The 25,401-nt window shown below is 46.7% G+C and overlaps 1 protein-coding gene across 1 annotated transcript; it reads right to left on the reverse strand.

Moving 5' to 3' along the window:
• Positions 1-2,081: 2,081 nt before the first annotated feature.
• si:dkey-154p10.3 (oocyte zinc finger protein XlCOF6) lies at positions 2,082-23,620 on the reverse strand. The gene is made up of 8 exons (XM_038283284.1): positions 23,545-23,620; positions 18,126-18,616; positions 7,432-7,993; positions 7,299-7,359; positions 6,835-6,963; positions 6,604-6,737; positions 2,437-2,560; positions 2,082-2,307 (listed from the first exon to the last, which is right to left on the reverse strand). The coding sequence occupies exons 2-8, from the start codon at positions 18,564-18,566 to the stop codon at positions 2,163-2,165; spliced, it is 1,596 nt and encodes a 531-aa protein (XP_038139212.1). The 5' UTR covers positions 18,567-18,616; positions 23,545-23,620; the 3' UTR covers positions 2,082-2,162.
• Positions 23,621-25,401: the final 1,781 nt, after the last annotated feature.

The raw sequence follows: 25,401 nt of genomic DNA on the forward strand, positions 1-25,401 counted from the left end.
AGCACAGGGTGAAAATACCTCTGAAATAATAAACTCCAGAAACCATGGCAACAGTTCCTCACCAGATGACTTTTCTGAAGGATCACTGTTCCTTCTCGGTACAGAAGAAAAACCTCCTTGCTGCCTGGCCACTGTCAGTCAGAAATCCTTCAGTATGTTGGCCAATCAGCATCGAGCAGCCAGCCTCATGACCCGCCCCAGCTGCCTCACTGGAAGTGACAGATTTTTGCTTGTTAATCAGTCAGGGCTCTACTTTTTCATTGCTTCCTTCAACAGACCGAGGCCCAGACCTCAGCAGGGATGACAGGCAGCCTCCTGCAGCTCCAGACTGGAAGGGAGATCCTGTCCAAGAGCGGCTCAACAGCTCATTAATGAGCAACATGCTCATGAAATAAAAGCACTTTGACGCACATTTAATTCACTTTATTGACTACATTTATAAAGTTTGACAAAGAATATTTGACCAATAATTTTATGAAAACTAGGGGAGTTTTAGCCTCTTAATCCAGTTTGCAAACTGACCCAGAGCCATAGCTCTGTTGAACTGTCCATTCTGTCTACTCTTAGCAGTAATGATTTTATGGGATTCTTTATAAATAAGATAGATGTTATTAAAAATAAGATCATAAGCACTCCTCTATCCGCGATTGGTTTATCTCTGGAGGGTAGGGCAGCATCTGAGGTAGCCATAGAATCTGAACCGGGTTTAGACTGCTTTGATCCAGTTGAACTTTCAGAGTTACCAAAACTATTATTTCATCCAAGCCTTCAACTTGTATTTTTCTCATGATAAGCATTCTGTCTTTTGTTATACTGGGTGATGGGGACTCAGGAGCTAACTGGTGCGTTGCCTTTTTGTTCCCCCAATCCATCTGTCTCCATAGTGGTTACCTTGTCGAAAACACTTAGAATAGAATAGAATTCAACTTTATTGTCATTGCACTGTCACAAGTACAAGCAACGAAATGCAGTTAGCATCTATCCAGAAGTGCTATACAGGATATAAATATGCATTACAAGTGTACAGAGGGTATGTATAAATAGACTATAAAATGTATGTATAAACAGTATAACAGCATTAACAGTGATTGAGGCTGTAAATGAATATAGACACTATATACATGTATACAACTATACAGAGATGTTACCTGGATCATATAAATATATATATTAGTGGGGTTATAATGTATGGTACAAGTTGACATATTATATACACGGATTGTGAATGCGTGTGAGGAAGCAGTTTGTGGTATGTGTGAGGATCGTCCATGGTTATTGTTGTGTAGGGGGATGGGAGTACAGTCCTTATAGTTCGTGTCATGAGGCGTTCAGAAGCGTGACAGCTGTGGGGAAGAAGCTGTTCCGGTGCCTGGTGGTTTTAGTCCGTATGCTTCTGTAACGCCTCCCAGAGGGCAGGAGAGAGAATAGTCTGTGTGCAGGGTGAGTGGGGTCCTTGCTGATTTTCCCGGCCCTTTTCAGACACCGCTTCCTGTAGATGTCCTGGATGGCAGGAAGCGGTGCCCCGGCGATGCGCTGGGCGGTTTTCACCACCCTCTGCAGCGCCTTCCGGTCCGAGGCAGAGCAGTTCCCATACCAAACTGTGATACAGTTGGTGAGGATGCTCTCGATGGTGCAGCGGTAGAAGTTCGTGAGGATCTCTGTGGACAGATGGTTCTTCCGCAGGGTCCTCATGAAGAAGAGGTGCTGGTGGGCCTTCTTGATGAGTTTGGAGCAGCTGGTCGTCCAGGTCAGGTCCTCAGAGATGTGGACACCCAGGAACTTGAAGCTGTCCACACGCTCCACCGCCGTCCCCTTGATGTGGATTACTTCAGCCACTTAATCTGCTGCTGTGGTCAGAAGCTCCATGGCGCCGATGTAGGGCAGCATCATTTCAGTCAGTCTATCCCAGGGCTGCTGTGGCTACACCTGGGAAGATTAAATTCTGCAAGCTAATGACTCAATGCAATCTGATGAAGTCAGTGAGGCCCGTCCAAGTCTTCCCAGGTGTTACGGTCGTCGGATGTGTTACAGGTGTATTGGATGTCTGATGGAATTCAGGTATGACAAAAACTTTCATCAAATTATTAGTAATAATCTTTTTATTGTCATGTAAACATGTGACCAGCACACTAAGTGACATCAACAGCAGCTTCACAGTCCAATCAGAGCTGGGAGGGGGTATGGCGTCTTCGAATGTGTTTCAGCAGCAGTTGGCGGTCTGGACTGGAGTACTCGCACTGCTGGCATGGAAACACCTCACCTGTGTGATGACGTCGTGCGTGAAGGTCCAGACTCTTCTTTTGGATACTGACAACAGAGAAAAAAAAAAAGTTACCATGGTAACCCAGGGATATAATCAACACCCACTGCTGTAGTCATTACAGACACTGAGGCCATGGCCACTGGCTGCAGAGACAGGTATTAACTACAAGTTACCTGCTGTAGCTACAGAGCTGACAATTGTACGGTTTCTCCTGGCTGTGAGTCCTGCTGTGTCTCAGCAGAGAGCTGCGATCAATGGAAGCATATGGGCACTCAGAACACCTGAAGGGTTTCTCACCTGTAAACACACAGAGCACACACACAGGTGACTTTAGTTGACCCAAGGTGACTACTCAAGTATATTACTGCGGTAATCCTCAGGTTTTACCTGAACATTACCTATGTAATTACCTAGAAGGATGTTACCTGTGTAATTACCCGGGAGGATGTTACCCGTGTAATTACCCAAGAGGATGTTACCCGTGTCATTACCCAGGAGAATGTTACCCGTGTAATTACCCAGAAGGATGTTACCCGTGTAATTACCCAAGAGGATGTTACCCGTGTAATTACCCAAGAGGAAGTTACCCGTGTCATTACCCAGGAGAATGTTACCCGTGTAATTACCCAGAAGGTTGTTACCCATGTAATTACCCAGAAGGATGTTACCCGTGTAATTGCCCAAGAGGATGTTACCCGTGTCATTACCCAGGAGAATGTTACCCGTGTAATTACCCAGAAGGATGTTACCTGTGTAATTACCCAAGAGGATGTTACCCGTGTAATTACCCAAGAGGAAGTTACCCGTGTAATTACCCAGGAGGATGTTACCTGTGTAATTATCCAGGAGGATGGTACCCCTGTAATTACCCAGGAGAATGTTACCCGTGTAATTACCCAGGAGGATGTTACCTGTGTAATTACCCAGGAGAATGTTACCTGTGTAATTACCCAGGAGGATGTTACCCGTGTAATTACCCAGAAGAATGTTACCCGTGTAATTACCCAGGAGGATGTTACCTGTGTAATTACCCAGAAGCATGTTACCCGTGTAATTACCCAAGAGGAAGTTACCCGTGTCATTACCCAGGAGAATGTTACCCGTGTAATTACCCAGAAGGTTGTTACCCATGTAATTACCCAGAAGGATGTTACCCGTGTAATTGCCCAAGAGGATGTTACCCTTGTCATTACCCAGGAGAATGTTACCCGTGTAATTACCCAGAAGGATGTTACCTGTGTAATTACCCAAGAGGATGTTACCCGTGTAATTACCCAAGAGGAAGTTACCCGTGTAATTACCCAGGAGGATGTTACCTGTGTAATTATCCAGGAGGATGGTACCCCTGTAATTACCCAGGAGAATGTTACCCGTGTAATTACCCAGGAGGATGTTACCTGTGTAATTACCCAGGAGAATGTTACCTGTGTAATTACCCAGGAGGATGTTACCCGTGTAATTACCCAGAAGAATGTTACCCGTGTAATTACCCAGGAGGATGTTACCTGTGTAATTACCCAGAAGCATGTTACCCGTGTAATTACCCAGGAGGATGTTACCCGTGTAATTACCCAGGAGCATGTTACCCGTGTAATTACCCAGGAGGATGTTACCCATGTAATTACCAAGGAGAATGTTACCTGTGTAATTACCCAGGAGGATGTTACCCGTGTCATTACCTAGGAGAATGTTACCTTTGTAATTACCCAGGAGGATGTTACCTGTGTAATTACCCAGGAGAATGTTACCCGTGTAATTACCCAGGGGGATGTTACCTGTGTAATTACCCAGGAGAATGTTACCTGTGTAATTACCCAGTAGGATGTTACCTGTGTAATTACCCAGGAGAATGTTACCTATGTAATTACCCAGTAGGATGTTACCTGTGTAATTACCCAGGAGAATGTTACCTATGTAATTACCCAGTAGGATGTTACCTGTGTAATTACCAAGGAGAACGTTACCTGTGTAATAACCCAGTAGGATGTTACCTGTGCAATTATCCAGGAGGATGTTACCTGTGTAATTAACCAGTAGGATGTTACCTGTGTAATTACCCAGGAGGATGTTACCTGTGTAATTACCAAGGAGAACGTTACCTGTGTAATAACCCAGTAGGATGTTACCTGTGCAATTATCCAGGAGGATGTTACCTGTGTAATTAACCAGTAGGATGTTACCCGTGTCATTACCCAGGAGAATGTTACCCGTGTAATTACCCAGAAGGTTGTTACCCATGTAATTACCCAGAAGGATGTTACCCGTGTAATTGCCCAAGAGGATGTTACCCGTGTCATTACCCAGGAGAATGTTACCCGTGTAATTACCCAGAAGGATGTTACCTGTGTAATTACCCAAGAGGATGTTACCCGTGTAATTACCCAAGAGGAAGTTACCCGTGTAATTACCCAGGAGGATGTTACCTGTGTAATTATCCAGGAGGATGGTACCCCTGTAATTACCCAGGAGAATGTTACCTGTGTAATTACCCAGGAGGATGTTACCTGTGTAATTACCCAGGAGAATGTTACCTGTGTAATTACCCAGGAGGATGTTACCTGTGTAATTACCCAGGAGAATGTTACCTGTGTAATTACCCAGGAGGATGTTACCCGTGTAATTACCCAGAAGAATGTTACCCGTGTAATTACCCAGGAGGATGTTACCTGTGTAATTACCCAGAAGCATGTTACCCGTGTAATTACCCAGGAGGATGTTACCCGTGTAATTACCCAGGAGCATGTTACCCGTGTAATTACCCAGGAGGATGTTACCCATGTAATTACCAAGGAGAATGTTACCTGTGTAATTACCCAGGAGGATGTTACCCGTGTCATTACCTAGGAGAATGTTACCTTTGTAATTACCCAGGAGGATGTTACCTGTGTAATTACCCAGGAGAATGTTACCCGTGTAATTACCCAGGGGGATGTTACCTGTGTAATTACCCAGGAGAATGTTACCTGTGTAATTACCCAGTAGGATGTTACCTGTGTAATTACCCAGGAGAATGTTACCTATGTAATTACCCAGTAGGATGTTACCTGTGTAATTACCCAGGAGAATGTTACCTATGTAATTACCCAGTAGGATGTTACCTGTGTAATTACCAAGGAGAACGTTACCTGTGTAATAACCCAGTAGGATGTTACCTGTGCAATTATCCAGGAGGATGTTACCTGTGTAATTAACCAGTAGGATGTTACCTGTGTAATTACCCAGGAGGATGTTACCTGTGTAATTACCAAGGAGAACGTTACCTGTGTAATAACCCAGTAGGATGTTACCTGTGCAATTATCCAGGAGGATGTTACCTGTGTAATTAACCAGTAGGATGTTACCCGTGTCATTACCCAGGAGAATGTTACCCGTGTAATTACCCAGAAGGTTGTTACCCATGTAATTACCCAGAAGGATGTTACCCGTGTAATTGCCCAAGAGGATGTTACCCGTGTCATTACCCAGGAGAATGTTACCCGTGTAATTACCCAGAAGGATGTTACCTGTGTAATTACCCAAGAGGATGTTACCCGTGTAATTACCCAAGAGGAAGTTACCCGTGTAATTACCCAGGAGGATGTTACCTGTGTAATTATCCAGGAGGATGGTACCCCTGTAATTACCCAGGAGAATGTTACCCGTGTAATTACCCAGGAGGATGTTACCTGTGTAATTACCCAGGAGAATGTTACCTGTGTAATTACCCAGGAGGATGTTACCCGTGTAATTACCCAGAAGAATGTTACCCGTGTAATTACCCAGGAGGATGTTACCTGTGTAATTACCCAGAAGCATGTTACCCGTGTAATTACCCAGGAGGATGTTACCCGTGTAATTACCCAGGAGCATGTTACCCGTGTAATTACCCAGGAGGATGTTACCCATGTAATTACCAAGGAGAATGTTACCTGTGTAATTACCCAGGAGGATGTTACCCGTGTCATTACCTAGGAGAATGTTACCTTTGTAATTACCCAGGAGGATGTTACCTGTGTAATTACCCAGGAGAATGTTACCCGTGTAATTACCCAGGGGGATGTTACCTGTGTAATTACCCAGGAGAATGTTACCTGTGTAATTACCCAGTAGGATGTTACCTGTGTAATTACCCAGGAGAATGTTACCTATGTAATTACCCAGTAGGATGTTACCTGTGTAATTACCCAGGAGAATGTTACCTATGTAATTACCCAGTAGGATGTTACCTGTGTAATTACCAAGGAGAACGTTACCTGTGTAATAACCCAGTAGGATGTTACCTGTGCAATTATCCAGGAGGATGTTACCTGTGTAATTAACCAGTAGGATGTTACCTGTGTAATTACCCAGGAGGATGTTACCTGTGTGAGTTCTCAGATGTTGCATCAGTGACGCCTTCAGTCTGCTGCTGTATGGACAGTGGGGACAGATAAAAGGTTTTTCCGCTCTGTGGACACCCAGGTGACGTTTCAGTGTGAGCTTAGATGAAAACTTTCTGCAGACAGAATACATCCTGGTTAAGTCGCTTTGCTCTTATTTTATTGGTGGAACTATTGCTATGTGTGGAGAGGAATTCTGGGTAATGTAGTTACCTGTGGCACAGTGAGCAAGTAAGACTAATCTGCTCGCCATCACATTTCTGCTCCTCCGTTTTCTTGTTTCCTGAGTCATTCTGTGATGAACCACTTTGGAGTAAACTGGTCTGACTGGGAACAGAACTCCTGAAATCACATATTTGTTCTTGCTTGTCTGTTTGGGAATTGCTGAAAAAAACGGCACTGATTGAATTTAGAGGTTGACCGATGCAGGAGTTACGATATTTGTTCAGTTATTTAGGAATCCTAAACTTGGGACCGGTGAATGCCGATATTTTAGGTAATTTAATCAGACAATAATTTCTATTCTCAAACTATTCTGCTTCCTGTAATAATGTTGGTTCTCCTGTGGCTCCTCCAGTGATGACACATTCAGCTCACTATAAAAAGGAAGGCCAATAACAACGGTCAACCTCGGGGCATTTTCCCTCATCTAAAGAACCACTTGAACCAGGACTCACCTGTCAGGAAGCCCTGCCTTCTTTGTTTCTGTCTGTTCAATTGGCTGGGACCTCCATCTGTCTGAGGTTGACCAATCAGAACCATCAGCAGCGGCAGGGCATCATCAGTCTCTGATCTGGAGCTGAAGCTCACCTGTGGATGTGCTGATTGGGCTTCCTGGCGCAGCACTCCTTCTGTTCTTCCCACAGCTCCTCTGCTTTCCCTGATGCTCCTCCCTCCTTCGCGTGACCTTGTAACGCTCTTGATCTTCCTTCCTCCTCGGTTGCTTTCCCATCCTACTCCTCCTCCTCCCCTTCTTACTGTGGTTCCTCCAGTGAAGCTCCAACGCCTCCCAGCTGTCGGAGGTCCAGCCACAGCTGGGACAGTCAAAGCCGCCGGCCGCTCTATGGGAACGGACGTGGACACCGAGCATCCGTCTGGATGGAAGCGTCACGGGACAGAGGAGACATGGCAGCTGGCGGTGGCGGAGGGGCGGAGCCTCTCTCTGTCCATCTGTCCTCTGCTCTAGACAGGAGGCTTCCACAGGAGATTTGATGGTGGAGATACGACAGAGTCCAAGAGTCATGAGGTGGGCAGACTGGTCCATCTCCTCCTGGGTGGAGGGGGGGTCGATGGGGCAGGAAATGTCTGCTGCTCCTCTTTTCAGAGGGAAGACCGAAGACTCTTCCTCCTCATCGTCAAACAATGTGCTGACCTGCAATAGTTGAGAAGAAGAACAATCAGCTAAGACCACGGAGAGGAGGAGAACCCGTCAGGTGATTTTTATAGAACCGCCGGGATTCTGTCAGATGATGGTTATAGAACCACTGGGATCCTGTCAGGTGATGGTTATAGAACCACTGGGATCCTGTCAGGTGATGGTTATAGAACCACCGGGATCCTGTCAGGTGATGGTTATAGAACCACCGGGATCTTGTCAGGTGATGGTTATAGAACCACCAGGATCCTGTCAGGTGATGGTTATAGAACCAACGGGATCATTTCAAGTGATGGTTATAGAACCAACAGGATCCTGTCAAGTGATGGTTATAGAACCACCGGGATCCTGTCAGGTGATGGTTATAGAACCAACAGGATCCTGTCAAGTGATGGTTATAGAACCACCGGGATCCTGTCAGGTGATGGTTATAGAACCGCCGGGATCCTGTCAGGTGATGGTTATAGAACCAACGGGATCATTTCAAGTGATGGTTATAGAACCGCCGGGATCCTGTCAGGTGATGGTTATAGAACCAACGGGATCCTGTCAGGTGATGGTTATAGAACCGCCGGGATCCTGTCAGGTGATGGTTATAGAACCAACAGGATCCTGTCAGGTGATGGTTATAGAACCGAAGGGATCCTGTCAGGTGATGGTTATAGAACCAACGGGATCATTTCAAGTGATGGTTATAGAACCAACGGGATCCTGTCAGGTGATGGTTATAGAACCGAAGGGATCCTGTCAGGTGATGGTTATAGAACCAACGGGATCATTTCAAGTGATGGTTATAGAACCGCCGGGATCCTGTCAGGTGATGGTTATAGAACCAACAGGATCCTGTCAGGTGATGGTTATAGAACCGCCGGGATCATGTCAGGTGATGGTTATAGAACCAACGAGATCCTGTCAGGTAATGGTTATAGAACCGCCGGGATCATGTCAGGTGATGGTTATAGAACCACCAGGATCCTGTCAGGTGATGGTTATAGAACCAACGGGATCCTGTCAGGTAATGGTTATAGAACCACCAGGATCCTGTCAGGTGATGGTTATAGAACCAACGGGATCCTGTCAGGTAATGGTTATATAACCGCCGGGATCCTGTCAGGTGATGGTTATAGAACCACCAGGATCCTGTCAGGTGATGGTTATAGAACCACCGGGATCCTGTCAGGTGATGGTTATAGAACCGACGGGATCCTGTCAGGTGATGATTATAGAACCAACGGGATCCTGTCAGGTGATGGTTATAGAACCGCCGGGATCCTGTCAGGTGATGTTTATAGAACCACCAGGATCCTGTCAGGTGATGGTTATAGAACCGACGGGATCCTGTCAGGTGATGGTTATAGAACCACCGGGATCCTGTCAGGTGATGGTTATAGAACCACCGGGATCCTGTCAGGTGATGGTGAACCACCGGGATCCTGTCAGGTGATGGTTATAGAACCGACGGGATCCTGTCAGGTGATGATTATAGAACCAACGGGATCCTGTCAGGTGATGGTTATAGAACCGCCGGGATCCTGTCAGGTGATGTTTATAGAACCACCAGGATCCTGTCAGGTGATGGTTATAGAACCGACGGGATCCTGTCAGGTGATGGTTATAGAACCACCGGGATCCTGTCAGGTGATGGTTATAGAACCACCGGGATCCTGTCAGGTGATGGTTATAGAACCACCGGGATCCTGTCAGGTGATGGTTATAGAACCGCCGGGATCCTGTCAGGTGATGGTTATAGAACCACCGGGATCCTGTCAGGTGATGGTTATAGAACCAACGGGATCCTGTCAGGTGATGGTTATAGAACCGCCGGGATCCTGTCAGGTGATGGTTATAGAACCAACGGGATCCTGTCAGGTGATGGTTATAGAACCACCGGGATCCTGTCAGGTGATGGTTATAGAACCAACAGGATCCTGTCAGGTGATGGTTATAGAACCACCAGGATCCTGTCAGGTGATGGTTATAGAACCGACGGGATCCTGTCAGGTGATGGTTATAGAACCGACGGGATCCTGTCAGGTGATGGTTATAGAACCACCGGGATCCTGTCAGGTGATGTTTATAGAACCACCAGGATCCTGTCAGGTGATGGTTATAGAACCACCGGGATCCTGTCAGGTGATGGTTATAGAACCGACGGGATCCTGTCAGGTGATGGTTATAGAACCACCGGGATCCTGTCAGGTGATGGTTATAGAACCGACGGGATCCTGTCAGGTGATGGTTATAGAACCGACGGGATCCTGTCAGGTGATGGTTATAGAACCACCGGGATCCTGTCAGGTGATGGTTATAGAACCAACGGGATCCTGTCAGGTGATGGTTATAGAACCACCGGGATCCTGTCAGGTGATGGTTATAAGACCGCCGGGATCATGTCAGGTGATGGTTATAGAACCACCAGGATCATGTCAGGTGATGGTTATAGAACCGCCGGGATCCTGTCAGGTGATGGTTATAGAACCGACGGGATCCTGTCAGGTGATGGTTATAGAACCAACGGGATCCTGTCAGGTGATGGTTATAGAACCACCGGGATCCTGTCAGGTGATGTTTATAGAACCACCAGGATCCTGTCAGGTGATGGTTATAGAACCGACGGGATCCTGTCAGGTGATGATTATAGAACCAACGGGATCCTGTCAGGTGATGGTTATAGAACCGCCGGGATCCTGTCAGGTGATGTTTATAGAACCACCAGGATCCTGTCAGGTGATGGTTATAGAACCGACGGGATCCTGTCAGGTGATGGTTATAGAACCAACGGGATCCTGTCAGGTGATGGTTATAGAACCGACGGGATCCTGTCAGGTGATGGTTATAGAACCACCGGGATCCTGTCAGGTGATGGTTATAGAACCACCAGCATCATGTCAGGTGATGGTTATTGAACCGACGGGATCCTGTCAGGTGATGGTCATAGAACCACCGGGATCCTGTCAGGTGATGGTAATAGAACCACCAGGATCCTGTCAGGTGATGGTTATAGAACCACCGGGATCCTGTCAGGTGATGGTTATAGAACCACCGGGATCCTGTCAGGTGATGGTTATAGAACCGCCGGGATCCTGTCAGGTGATGGTTATAGAACCAACGGGATCCTGTCAGGTGATGGTTATAGAACCACCAGGATCCTGTCAGGTGATGGTTATAGAACCACCGGGATCCTGTCAGGTGATGGTTATAGAACCACCGGGATCCTGTCAGGTGATGGTTATAGAACCAACAGGATCCTGTCAGGTGATGGTTATAGAACCGCCGGGATCCTGTCAGGTAATGGTTATAGAACCACCGGGATCCTGTCAGGTGATGGTTATAGAACCAACAGGATCATGTCAGGTGATGGTTATAGAACCGCCGGGATCCTGTCAGGTGATGGTTATAGAACCACCGGGATCCTGTCAGGTGATGGTTATAGAACCGACGGGATCCTGTCAGGTGATGGTTATAGAACCACCGGGATCCTGTCAGGTGATGGTTATAGAACCGACGGGATCCTGTCAGGTGATGGTTATAGAACCGACGGGATCCTGTCAGGTGATGGTTATAGAACCACCGGGATCCTGTCAGGTGATGGTTATAGAACCAACGGGATCCTGTCAGGTGATGGTTATAGAACCACCGGGATCCTGTCAGGTGATGGTTATAGAACCAACGGGATCATGTCAGGTGATGGTTATAGAACCGACGGGATCATGTCAGGTGATGGTTATAGAACCGAAGGGATCCTGTCAGGTGATGGTTATAGAACCAACGGGATCATTTCAGGTGATGGTTATAGAACCAACGGGATCCTGTCAGGTGATGGTTATAGAACCAACAGGATCATGTCAGGTGATGGTTATGGAACCAACGGGATCCTGTCAGGTGATGGTTATAGAACGAACGGGATCATGTCACGTGATGGTTATGGAACCAACGGGATCCTGTAAGGTGATGGTTATAGAACCAACGGGATCATGTCAGGTGATGGTTATGGAACCGCCGGGATCCTGTCAGGTGATGGTTATAGAACCACTGGGATCATGTCAGGTGATGGTTATAGAACCGCCGGGATCCTGTCAGGTGATGGTTATAGAACCAACAGGATCCTGTCAGGTGATGGTTATAGAACCACCGGGATTCTGTCAGGTGAATGGTATATAGATACGCAACAGGATCCTGTCAGGTGATGGTTATAGTACCACGGGATTGTTGTCAGGTGATGGTTTATTTAGAACCACCGGGGGAATCTGTCAGGTGATGGTTATAGATACCAGGGATCCTGTCATAGGTGATGTTTATTAGAAGCCACACAGCGATCCTTGTCTAGGTGATGTTTATATAGAACCACGGGATCCTTGGTCAGGAGTATGGTTTATGAGAACCGACGGGATCTGTCAGGGTTGATGGTTATGACCACCGGGATCCTGTCAGGTGTTGGTTATAGAACCGACGGGATTCCTGTCAGGTGATGGTTGATAGAACCGATGGGATTTCTGTCTGGTGATGGTTATAGAATCACCTGGATCCTGTCACGGTGATGGTTGATTGAAGATCCATCGGTGGATCCTGTCAGGTGGATGGTTATGTGAGAACCACCGGGATCCGGTAGGGGGGAGGGTTATAATAGACCAGCCGGTGAGTCATGTCAAGGGTGGATTGTTAATAGAACCACCAGGATTCGCATGTCAGGTGAGGTTGGTTATAGAACCCCACCGCCGCGGTTCTGTACAGGTGTTATGTGGTTAGTAGAACGACGGGATCCTGTCAGAGTGATGGTTATAGATTCACGGGTTGATCCTGTATGGTGACGGTATGGTTTCTATTTAGAACCTCCCGGGACCTGTCAGGTGATTGTTTAGTAGAACGCCACTCAGGAGTCTGTCAGGGTGATGGGTTTTAGATATCCGACGGGATCCTGTATGGGTGATATGAGCCTATAGAACACAACGGGATACCTGTCTGTTTTGATGGTTATAGAACCGCAGGGATCTCTGTGTCAGTTGATCGATATTACTTGAACCATCAGGATCCTGTCATGGTGTTGGTTAATATAGTAACCCTGACGGGCATCATGTTCAGGTGAATGGTTGAATTAGAACCAAGGGATCCTGTTCACGGTGATGGTTCTTAGAACCGACGGGATCTCTGTCAGGTTTGTGTGTTTTACGACCCACCAGGTGGTCCTTGTCAGGGTGATGGGTATAAAAGCCACACAGACTGCGCATGTCATCGTTGCCTTGCTTTGTCTTGTGTTGGGAGTGGTGTGGATGGTTATTTTGAACGCGGGTATCATGTCAGCGTGTATGGTCATAGATACCACCGGGGATCCTGTCAGTTGTAGATGGTAATTGGTCGTATCCAACAGGATCCTGTCGAGTGAGGTGATGGGTATAGAACCACGGGATTCTTTGGTCATGGTGTATGGTTACTAGAAACCAATCTGGGATCCTTGGTCATGTGTGATGGCTATAGGAATCCGCCGGGATTGTCAGGTGATCTGGTTAGTAAAGAACCAACGGGATCCTGTCAGGTGGAATTGGTTTATTGGTTAACCCACCAGGATCCTGTCAGGTTGATGGTTATAGAATCACGGTGATCACTGTCAGGTTTGTGTTGGTTATAGAACCACCTGGGATCCTTGTCAGGTTGTATGGTTATAGAACCAACAGGATTCCTGTCAGGTGATGGTTGTATAGAAACCGCCCGGGATCTCTGTCAGGTAATGGTTATATGACAAACCACCGGTGATCATGGTCACGCGGTGTATTGGTTATACGAACCAAAGGAGTCAATGTCAGTGTGTATGTTTCTATAGAACTCGTGGCCCGGTGATCCTGTCATGGTTGATGGTTATAGAACCACCGGGTTCCTGTCAGTTGATGGTTATAGAACCGCATCGGGGGGATCCTTGTCAGGTGATGGGGTTATAGAACCTACCGGCGATCCTGTCAGGTCGATGGTTAAGCAGAACCGGACGGGACCTGTCAGTGCATGGTTGATCGAGAACCGACGGGATACTGTCAGAGGTGATGTGGTTTATGGAACAGCCGGGGAGCCTGTCAGGTTGAATGGTTATAGAACCAACGGGGATCCCTAGTGTATGGCGTGTATGGTGTGTATAGCACCACCGGGACTCCTTGTCAGGTCTTGGATGGTTATAGAACCAACTGGGGGTGTGTATCAATGTTCAGTGTTGATGAGCTGTATATGAACCGAAGGCGATCAATGTCAGGGGGGGTTGGATGATTTATAGAACCCGAAGGGATCTCGTGCTCAGCGCTGATGGTTATTTAGACCAACTGGGATCATCTTCAGCGGTTGTGGGTTATAGAACAAAACGGGATCCGTGTCAAGGTATGGGGTATTTTAGAAAACAACAGGCGATCCATGTCAGGTGATTGGTTATTGGAACAACGGGGATTCCTCGTTCAGGTGTCAGATGTTATAAGATCGAGAAGGTGGCTCATGTTCAGTGGTGGTTATGGTAGAACATCGGGATCTCGCTGTAAGTTGAGGTTATAGAACCAACAGGGATCATGTCAGGGATGGTTTTTATGGTGTAACGCCGGGATCTGTCGTGGTGATGGGTTAGTGTATAAGAAACCACTGGGATCTATGTTCAGGTGATGGTTTTAGAACCGCCGGTGGATCCTGTCATGCTTGTGGTTTTAGGAACCAAACAGGATCCTGTCATGGTGATGGCTTATATGAACCACCGGGATTTCTGTCTAGGTGTTGGTTTAGAAACCAACAGGATCCTGTAGGTGCTGGGTTTATAGAACTACCGGGATCTGTGTGTTCAGGTGATGGTGTTTTAGGGAGGACCACCGAGGATCCTGTAGGTGATGGTTATAGTATAACCAACCGGATCCTGTAGGTGATGTGGTTATTTACCCGAAAGTATCCTGTCGAAGGTGGATTGGTTAATTATATCGCAACTGGGGGATCCTGTCAGGGTGATTGGTTATAGAAACCGACGGAGATCATGTCATGGTGTATGGTGTTAATTAGAACCGACTGGGGATCATGTCAGTGTGATGGGTTTATTAGAAGAAGGGATCCTGTCAGTGGTGATGGTTATAGAACCAAAAACGGGATGCATTTCAGGTGATGGTATTATCATAAACCAACAGGATCCTGTCAGGTGATGGTTTATGTAGAACCGACGGGATCATTCATGGTGATGGTTATCAGAACCGAAGGGATCCTGGTAAGGTGATGGTTTGATAGAACCAACCGGGATCATTGTCAGGTGATGGGTTATGAGAACCGAAAGGGATCCTGTCAGGTGATTGGGTTATAGGAACCACTGGGATCTTAATGTCAAGGTGATGAGATTATAGAACCCTGGGATCCTTCATCAGGTGATGGTTATAGAATATTTGTGTAGCGCGTGCAACTGGGGATATTCTGTCAGGTTGATTGGTTTATAGATACCAACGCTGGGATTCATTTAGGTGATAGAGTTTATATAACCAACAGGATCCTGTTCAGGTGATGTTATATGAAGCGACGTGGGTATCATGTTCAGGTGATGGTTGAATAGAAACCGAAGGGATCCTGACAGGTGATGGTTATGTAGAACCAAGGGAATCATTTCAGTGTGATGGTTATTGAACCACCGGGCGGTATTCTGTCAGGTGGATGGTTGTATAGAACTGCAAGGGATCCTGTCAGTGGATGGTGTAATTAGTAACCACCGGGATCCTGTCAGCTTGTGAGTGGTTATAAGAAACCAACTGGGTTCCTGTCATGGGTGATGGGTTATTGTAAGCCGCGGGATCCTGTAGTTGATGGTTATGGAACGCCACCGGTGTGATTTCCTTGTCAGGTAGATTGGTTATTAGAACCAACATGGGATCTGTTCAGGTGATGGGTTATAGAAAACCGCCGGGATCTGTCACAGGCTGATGGTTAGATAGAACCAGACAGGATTGTCTGCTGTCATGGTTGATGCGTTATAGAACCAACAGGATCCTGTGTCAGAGTGGGATGGTTTAGAGACAAACAGGATCCTGTCAGGTGATGGTTATAGAACCACCGGGATCCCATCAGGGACCCATTGACACATTGTAAGGAACCCCCTCTGATACCGTCAGCAACCCAGTTGGGAACCATAAGGTATCTACTGGGGATGGTCCTTGCCTAACTACATGGAGTAATTGGGGAACATTTTTACCAGATGGGGAACCGTGTGATTCCTAGGGAACCATGCTGGGAACCAGAGGGTTCTCGTGAGAATGAACAATGAACGAATGAAAAAACCATACACATGGGAACCCTGTGGTGAATTGATCACCGTGGTGACCATCAAGGGAAAACCAGTGTGGATTGATCTGGGAACCATCCGGCATCCATTTAAGCGATTCCACGGTTGGATACATAGTATCTACCTTCAGGGAACAGTTGGGATTCCTCCGGTAAACTCATCATGGGAAACTCCAGTGGGAATCCATCAGGAACCATATGGGATGTCAGTGGGATTCTTTCAGGAAAACCATCGAGCTGTTTCAAGTGGGAGTTCTACAGAGGTAACGCCATTATTGGGAATACAGTGGGAGTTCAACGGGAACCAGTCAGGTATGGCCCAGTGTGTGATTCTACGAGGAACCATCAGGGACCCAGGAGATTCCGCTCTGGGGTATAATCTACAGGGACCCAGATGGGTATTCATTGTTAGGTAACCATCAGGGAACCTGGGTGGGATTCCTCATGTGAAACCATCAGGGAACCTAGTTGGGAATTTAATCTGGGAAACCATCTTGGTAGTGCAAGTGGGTGTGAATTCATCTGGGAACCACTCAGAGAACCAGTGGAGATTTCATTCGATGGAACCACAAGTGGACTCCGCACAGTGCGGAATTCAACGAGAACCATACAGGTATCCTGTTGGGATTCTAGAAGGAACATCAGGGAACCAGTGGGATGTTTTCGGGAGCCATCATGGGAACCCAGAAGCGGACTTTTAGGTAACAGTCAGGATCCTGTGGATTCCTCGGGAACCCCCATTCAGAGAACCAGTGGGATTCTAACCTCTTGAAGAACCATGTCACGGGAAATCCAGATCGGGACTATCGGGAACCATCAGGGCTCAGTGGGATTCCTCTGGGAACCTATCAGGGACGCTCAGTGGGATTCTACGGGACCCATCAGGGAACCAGAAGGGACTATTTGGTAACCATCAGGGATCCAGTAGGATTCCTGAGGAACCATGAGGGATCCAGTGGGATTCTACGGGAACCAGAAGGGACTAATCGGGAACCATCAGAGAACCAGTGGGATTCACCGGGAACCATCACGGAACCAGTGGGATTCTACGGGAACCATCAGGGATCCAGTAGGATTCCAGAGCAACCATCAGGGATCCAGTGGGCTCTATGGGACCCATCAGGGATCCAGTGGGATTCCTCAGGAACCATCAGGGAACCAGAAGAGACTAATCGGTAACCATCAGGGATCCAGTGGGATTCCTCAGGAACCATCAGGGAACCAGTGGGACTAATCGGGAACCATCAGGGATCCAGTGGGATTCTACGGGAACCACAGGGATCCAGTAGGATTCCTCAGGAACCATGAGGGATCCAGTGGGATTCTACGGAACCCATCAGGGAACCAGAAGGGACTAATGGGGAACCATCAGGGAACCAGTGGGATTCCTCTGGAACCGTCAGGGAACCAGTGGGACTCATCAGGAACCATCAGGGAACCAGTGGGATTCCTCTGGAACCGTCAGGGAACCAGTGGGACTCATTGGGAACCAATAGGGTTCTAATGGGAGTCGCAGGGAACCATCAGGGAACCAGTGGGACTCATTGGGAACCAATAGGGTTCTAATGGGAGTCGCAGGGAACCATCAGGGAACCAGTGGGACTCATTGGGAACCATCAGGGTTCTAATGGGAGTCGCAGGGAACCATCAGGGAACCAGTGGGACTCATCTGGGAACCATCAGGGAACCAGTGGGACTCATCTGGGAACCATCAGGGAACCAGTGGGACTCATCTGGGAACCATCAGGGAACCACCTTCCTTAAATGGTGACTCTCAGATCAGTTTTCCTGAACGCTGGGTCACCATCAGCAACACTGGTGTGTTTGACACAGACAGGTAAGGTTTACATGGGGTGGTTACCTCGCAGGTGTGGGCCACCTGAAGCCCGTCTTCGGTGGTCATGTCGCAGCTGGCTGGGCTCATGGAGTCCAGCATGTTGTAGAGCAGGAACTCCTCATCTTCATCGCCCTGCTTAGCCTCTCCGTTCAGATCCAGCTGGTACGGCGACTCCATCCGCTGGAGTTCTGGCTCGGAGCCCTCCCGGCCCACCTCGTCTCCTTCAGGTCCGCTAAGGCATGGGAGGTCTGGGGGGTCGTGGCGGAGTAAGACATGGCTGCTGATGGTGGCCTTGAGTCCGCAGGTGAACTGACACAGTTTGCAGCGATAAAGTTCCACCAGGAAGGACTCTGCCTGAGACAAACCCTCCACTTCCTTGCAGTACAGCCTGGAGGTCACGACCCCGCCCGCCACCTGTAGGGTCACAGGGCTGATGTCACTGTACCGCTGCTCCACCCCCGACATCACCGCCGCAGATCCTTGACTGGTCGCCTGGGATCATCTGACACCAACTTCTGGAGACAATCGAACCAATTAGAACAAAGAACTTCTGAGAGGTTCAGATTCATTCCTGGAACCAGAACTAGAACCTTTCATGGGGATCACAGCAGAACACGCTCTGACATGAAAACATCTGATGTAACATTTAGATGGAAATCCTCTGGGACCCATTCCTGGATCCAGTTAGCAGAACCAAGGAACCTTCTGACATCAGGCAGCCGGAGTTAGGACCCAGAAAAACCTCCAGACCCAAAACAAAACATGCAGATCCAATCAGGACCAGAACCCATCCAAGAACCCCTGCAGGTTCTACAGTCACCAGCACACTGTCTCCCAACCTGAGATGAGAGCTCCCAGGGGCCAGCAGGGGCCCCTGCACATCCTCTGCTGCTCACAACAGCAGCACAGAGCCCACGGGCACTGGAGAGAGGAACCGTATGGTTCCATGATCCATCAGGAACGTCAAGAACCGATGTGGCCTTTCCTGACTTCCAGGAGGTACGGTGGCCTGTGAGGCTTTGGTAGGATGAAATCTATAGTCAAAATCTACAGTCTGGACATGAGTTACAGACAGAACCTCTGACTGGAACAATGGGAACATGGATGGAACATGAAGGAACATGGATGGAACATGAAGGAACATGAAGGAACATGGATAGAACATGGATGGAACATGAAGGAACATGGATGGAACATGGATGGAACATGAAGGAACATGGATAGAACATGGATGGAACATGAAGGAACATGAAGGAACATGGATAGAACATGGATGGAACATGAAGGAACATGAAGGAACATGGATGGAACATGGATGGAACATGAAGGAACATGAAGGAACATGGATGGAACATGAAGGAACATGAAGGAACATGGATGGAACATGGATGGAACATGGATGGAACATGAAGGAACATGGATGGAACATGGATGGAACATGAAGGAACATGAAGGAACATGGATGGAACATGGATGGAACATGAAGGAACATGGATGGAACATGGATGGAACATGAAGGAACATGGATAGAACATGGATGGAACATGAAGGAACATGAAGGAACATGGATAGAACATGGATGGAACATGAAGGAACATGAAGGAACATGGATGGAACATGAAGGAACATGGATGGAACATAAAGGAACATGGATGGAACATGGATGGAACATGAAGGAACATGGATGGAACATGGATGGAACATGAAGGAACATGGATAGAACATGGATGGAACATGAAGGAACATGAAGGAACATGGATGGAACATGAAGGAACATGGATGGAACATGAAGGAACATGGATGGAACATGGATGGAACATGAAGGAACATGATTGGAACATGGATGGAACATGAAGGAACATGGATGGAACATGAAGGAACATGGATGGAACATGAAGGAACATGGATGGAACATGGATGGAACATGAAGGAACATGGATAGAACATGGATGGAACATGAAGGAACATGAAGGAACATGGATGGAACATGAAGGAACATGGATGGAACATGGATGGAACATGAAGGAACATGATTGGAACATGGATGGAACATGAAGGAACATGGATGGAACATGAAGGAACATGAAGGAACATGGATGGAACATGAAGGAACATGGATGGAACATGAAGGAACATGGATGGAACATGGATGGAACATGATGGAACATGGATGGAACATGAAGGAACGTGAAGGAACATGAAGGAACATGGATGGAACATGAAGGAACATGAAGGAACATGGATGGAACATGAAGGAACATGGATGGAACATGAAGGAACATGGATGGAACATGAAGGAACATGGATGGAACATGAAGGAACATGGATGGAACATGAAGGAACATGGATGGAACATGGATGGAACATGAAGGAACATGGATGGAACATGAAGGAACATGGATGGAACATGAAGGAACATGAAGGAACATGGATGGAACATGAAGGAACATGGATGGAACATGGATGGAACATGATGGAACATGGATGGAACATGGATGGAACATGGATGGAACATGATGGAACATGAATGGAACATGAAGGAACATGAAGGAACATGAAGGAACATGGATGGAACATGAAGGAACATGAAGGAACATGGATGGAACATGAAGGAACATGGATGGAACATGAAGGAACATGGATGGAACATGGATGGAACATGAAGGAACATGAAGGAACATGGATGGAACATGATGGAACATGAAGGAACATGGATGGAACATGGATGGAACATGGATGGAACATGAAGGAACATGGATGGAACATGGATGGAACATGAAGGAACATGAAGGAACATGGATGGAACATGAAGGAACATGGATGGAACATGGATGGAACATGGATGGAACATGAAGGAACATGGATGGAACATGGATGGAACATGAAGGAACATGAAGGAACATGGATGGAACATGGATGGAACATGGATGGAACATGAAGGAACATGGATGGAACATGAAGGAACATGGATGGAACATGGATGGAACATGGATGGAACATGAAGGAACATGGATGGAACATGGATGGAACATGATGGAACATGAAGGAACATGGATGGAACATGGATGGAACATGGATGGAACATGAAGGAACATGGATGGAACATGGATGGAACATGGATGGAACATGAAGGAACATGAAGGAACATGGATGGAACATGGATGGAACATGAAGGAACATGGATGGAACATGGATGGAACATGGATGGAACATGAAGGAACATGAAGGAACATGGATGGAACATGGATGGAACATGGATGGAACATGAAGGAACATGGATGGAACATGAAGGAACATGGATGGAACATGGATGGAACATGAAGGAACATGAAGGAACATGGATGGAACATGGATGGAACATGGATGGAACATGAAGGAACATGGATGGAACATGGATGGAACATGAAGGAACATGGATGGAACATGAAGGAACATGGATGGAACATGAAGGAACATGGATGGAACATGGATGGAATATGGATGGAACATGAAGGAACATGGATGGAACATGAAGGAACATGGATGGAACATGAAGGAACATGGATGGAACATGAAGGAACATGAAGGAACATGGATGGAACATGAAGGAACATGGATGGAACATGAAGGAACATGGATGGAACATGGATGGAACATGAAGGAACATGGATGGAACATGAAGGAACATGGATGGAACATGGATGGAATATGGATGGAACATGAAGGAACATGGATGGAACATGAAGGAACATGGAAGGAACATGGATGGAACATGAAGGAACATGGATGGAACATGAAGGAACATGGATGGAACATGAAGGAACATGGATGGAACATGGATGGAACATGGATGGAACCTGAAGGAACCCTGATGAATAGCCCTGTAACCATGGTACACGGAAACAAACAATGCAACTGCTGTTGGCATTTACTTAATCATATTTAGTTACTTTAAGACAATTGATTTATGTCCCACCCTGCTAACATGAAACAATTGTGTTAAAGTAACTAAATATGATTAGCTGAAGGCCTGCCAGGACTTTGGACCTGAAAAGAAGGAATCAGAATTCTACTCCCGGTCCAATGGGGATGGTGCAGCTCTTCTTTCTAGGAATCTGGCCACATTTATTAGTCAGTCCTCCAAAACCCTGACCCCCCCGGGTGCAGACCAGTTTAACAGACCTCTCTGCAGCTTCTCTACTGTTACCCACTCATGATCTAATTCTAATAACTCTGATTGGGGAAAAGTTAAAATACCAGCTTCATCTGGTCTGTTCCTGTTTGGCTGTGACTCCATCCTGGAGAGAAATATCAGCTGTGCTGCTGCCATCAACACCTTTGTTTCTAGATGTTGGAGCTTGGCCTGTTTTCCAGTGTAGTCCTGTTTCTCTGACTGTGACTAACTGGATGTGCTCTCTTCATCCTCTGACATGGGAGCTGGCTCAGAGCTCGTCTGCCTGGCTGTGTGTTTCCTGGACGGGGCCGCCTGTGGAGCTGGTTGACAGTTGCCTTTTGTATCTATGCTTCTTTTTCTATGTCTGCTTCTGTCTCCTTGAACCCCAGTGGGCCTCAGCAGATGGCCGCTCACACTGAGCCTGGTTCTGCTGGAGGTTTCTTCCTGTTCAAAGGGAGTTTTTCCTCTCCACTGTCGCTACAAGCATGCTTAGTGTGAGGGATTGCTGAAGAGTCAATGAGTCGATGCAATCAGCTGGTTTTCCTTAGATAGAAAACTTTGAATCAATCTGACTGGATGATCTGGTTGATCTGGATCTATAAAGTGACCTGAGATGACATGATGTGAATTGGAGCTATAGAAATAAACTGAATAGAATTGAATCATGTCAGAGTCACTTTGATGTTGTAGAAATCTGCTGTTTTGTTGAATTAAAGTCTTTTAAAGGTGTAATCAGGCTTTCTGCACTTTATATTTCACTCATCCTTAAAATGATCCATAAGAATAAAATCCCAGCTGTGAACTTGGACAGAAATGATTTAGTTCATTCAATAACATCAATAACGGTTACATTGCAGTGCATTCAGAAAGTTACTTTAATACCTGAAGTATTTTTAAAAGCAAGTACTTTGTTAATTTTACTTCAGTACAGTTATCAGTGTGATACTTTAACTAAAGTGTTTATTTGTTTATCTGAGGGATTTTCCCAGCAGTGCTTCAGGTTTATGGCCCCAAACTTTGCTTCTACATATTCTATCCATTATACTCTATCCATTATACTCTATCCGTTATATTCTATCTATTATATTCTATCTATTATATTCTATCTACCTATCAGCCACCTGTCTGCAAACACCCAGTTCATCCATTCACTGGACCCGGACCTGGACCAGGACCCCGGACCTGGACCCAGACCCCGGACCTGGACCTGGAGGTTCTGAGGAATGGACCCACTAGATATGTCGGAACATGAATGGTTACCATGGAGACAGATCACCTCGCTGGGCTTACCTGCTGCTGTGTGATCCGGGTCTGATCAGGTATCGAAGGAAACCGGATGTTGTCCTGATCAGAGACCGGAAGTTGCGCACGCGGTGTAACTCCTCCCCCTCCTCTTTCTCTTTCTGTAAATAAGCATCTTAATCCGTCGATCATTCGTTCTTTTGTTTTTCAAATTAAAACCAAAAATTAAAAATGGAAAAAAATGCACTCGTTTTTTCAATATTTATTTTCCAAACAAAGTGAAAAACCGGAAACTGAGCTGCTGTCCGTTTTCCCAGTTTGTGCATAAAATCGGAAAAAAAGAATAACGCTCATAATCCTGTTTTTGTTTTATTTTTCTGATCTCAGGCAAGTTAAATGACCCGGATATGATCTGGTTTGACGTAAAGTTTGCTTGGAGACGTAGCAGGCGTCTCCTAGCAACGCTCACCGTCAGCTGCCCCTGGCAACAAGTCCCGCCCGGAACTTGCTGCGTTATTCTATTTACATTAAAACAACCTGGCTAGCTTACCTGCCTTAGCAATGCCAGAACACTGCAGCATTAGTTATTGCTTGTTAATCAATCAAAGTTAGAATGCAAACATTTCAAAGCAAAGTGACGTCATAGAGGTAATATTTCTCAGGATGGGGGGGTTTACAGGAGGGGGGCAGTGACTCATGCTTTTAGTTTCTTTATGATTCTATTTATTTGACCATCTTACTGATTGTGTTGTGCTTTCTCTGTTTGCTTCAATGAAGTTTTAATTATAAAACATGTTTCATACATTAGAAGCACAAAGACCTTTACATATAGAAATCAATAATATGTAATAATCTAAGACAGACATGTCCAAAGTCCGGCCCGGGGGCCAAATGCGGCCCGTGGTCAACTTTCATCCGGCCTGCAGCTCCGTCATAAAATCAATAACGTCTGGCCCGTAGATTTAATACATTGGGCAGCAGTACTATTTCCTGCATATGGCGTAGCTTATACACTAAATGCTGTTCCTCATTTACCCACTAGAGGGCAGCAGCCCGTGTGACTCTTTCCCCTCAATTTTCTAAAATGGCGATAATCAACATAAAAAGAAAAGTTGACTGCGAGGGCTGGCGGTTCAAGAATAGGTGGAAATTAGACTATTTCTTCACTGAAATACGCAACAACTGCGTCTGCCTCATTTGTAAAGAGACAGTGGCTGTTTTTAAAGAGTTTAATGTGAGCGACATTACCAAACCAGACATGCTGACATATACGACAAGATCACAGGGACGGAACGCAGCCAGATAATGAAGCAACTTGAAGCTAGTTTCATCTCACAGCAGCAATATTTTGTAAGAGCCCGAGAGTCAAATGAGAACGCTACAAAGGCTAGTTACGAGGTAGCCGCGCTGATCGCAAAACGTTGCAAAGCTTTAACCAAGGGTGAATTTATCAAAGACTGCGTGATGACTATGGTGAAGGAAATCTGTCCTGAGAAGCAGCAACAGTTTGCCAAAGTCTGCCTGGCACATAACACTGTGGCCCTGGCATGTTACACTGTGGCCCTGGCACGTAACACTGTGGCTCTGGCCCGTAACACTGTGGGCCTGGCACGTAACACTGTGGCCCTGGCACGTAACACTGTGGCTCTGGCCCGTAACACTGTGGGTCTGGCACGTAACACTGTGGCCCTGGCATGTAACACTGTGGCCCTGGCATGTAACACTGTGGCCCTGGCACGTAACACTGTGGCCCTGGCATGTAACACTGTGGCCCTGGCACGTAACACTGTGGCCCTGGCACGTAACACTGTGGCTCTGGCATGTAACACTGTGGCCCTGGCACGTAACACTGTGGCCCTGGCATGTAACACTGTGGCCCTGGCACGTAACACTGTGGCCCTGGCA

This window comes from Cyprinodon tularosa, unplaced genomic scaffold, assembly GCF_016077235.1.
Source record: "Cyprinodon tularosa strain WSP-4 unplaced genomic scaffold, ASM1607723v1 ctg1913, whole genome shotgun sequence".
NCBI classification, from domain to species: Eukaryota; Metazoa; Chordata; class Actinopteri; order Cyprinodontiformes; family Cyprinodontidae; genus Cyprinodon; species Cyprinodon tularosa.

Excerpts from the sequence above, each read along its gene's own strand:
- si:dkey-154p10.3 (XM_038283284.1), bottom strand. The coding sequence starts at position 18,566 with ATGTCGGGGGTGGAGCAGCGGTACAGTGACATCAGCCCTGTGACCCTA. Across the intron at positions 7,360-7,431 it reads CCCAATCAGCACATCCACAG|ACAGATGGAGGTCCCAGCCA; the intron begins GTGAGCTTCAGC and ends GGTCAACCTCAG. Across the intron at positions 2,308-2,436 it reads CAGCTCTGTAGCTACAGCAG|TATCCAAAAGAAGAGTCTGG; the intron begins GTAACTTGTAGT and ends CTCTGTTGTCAG.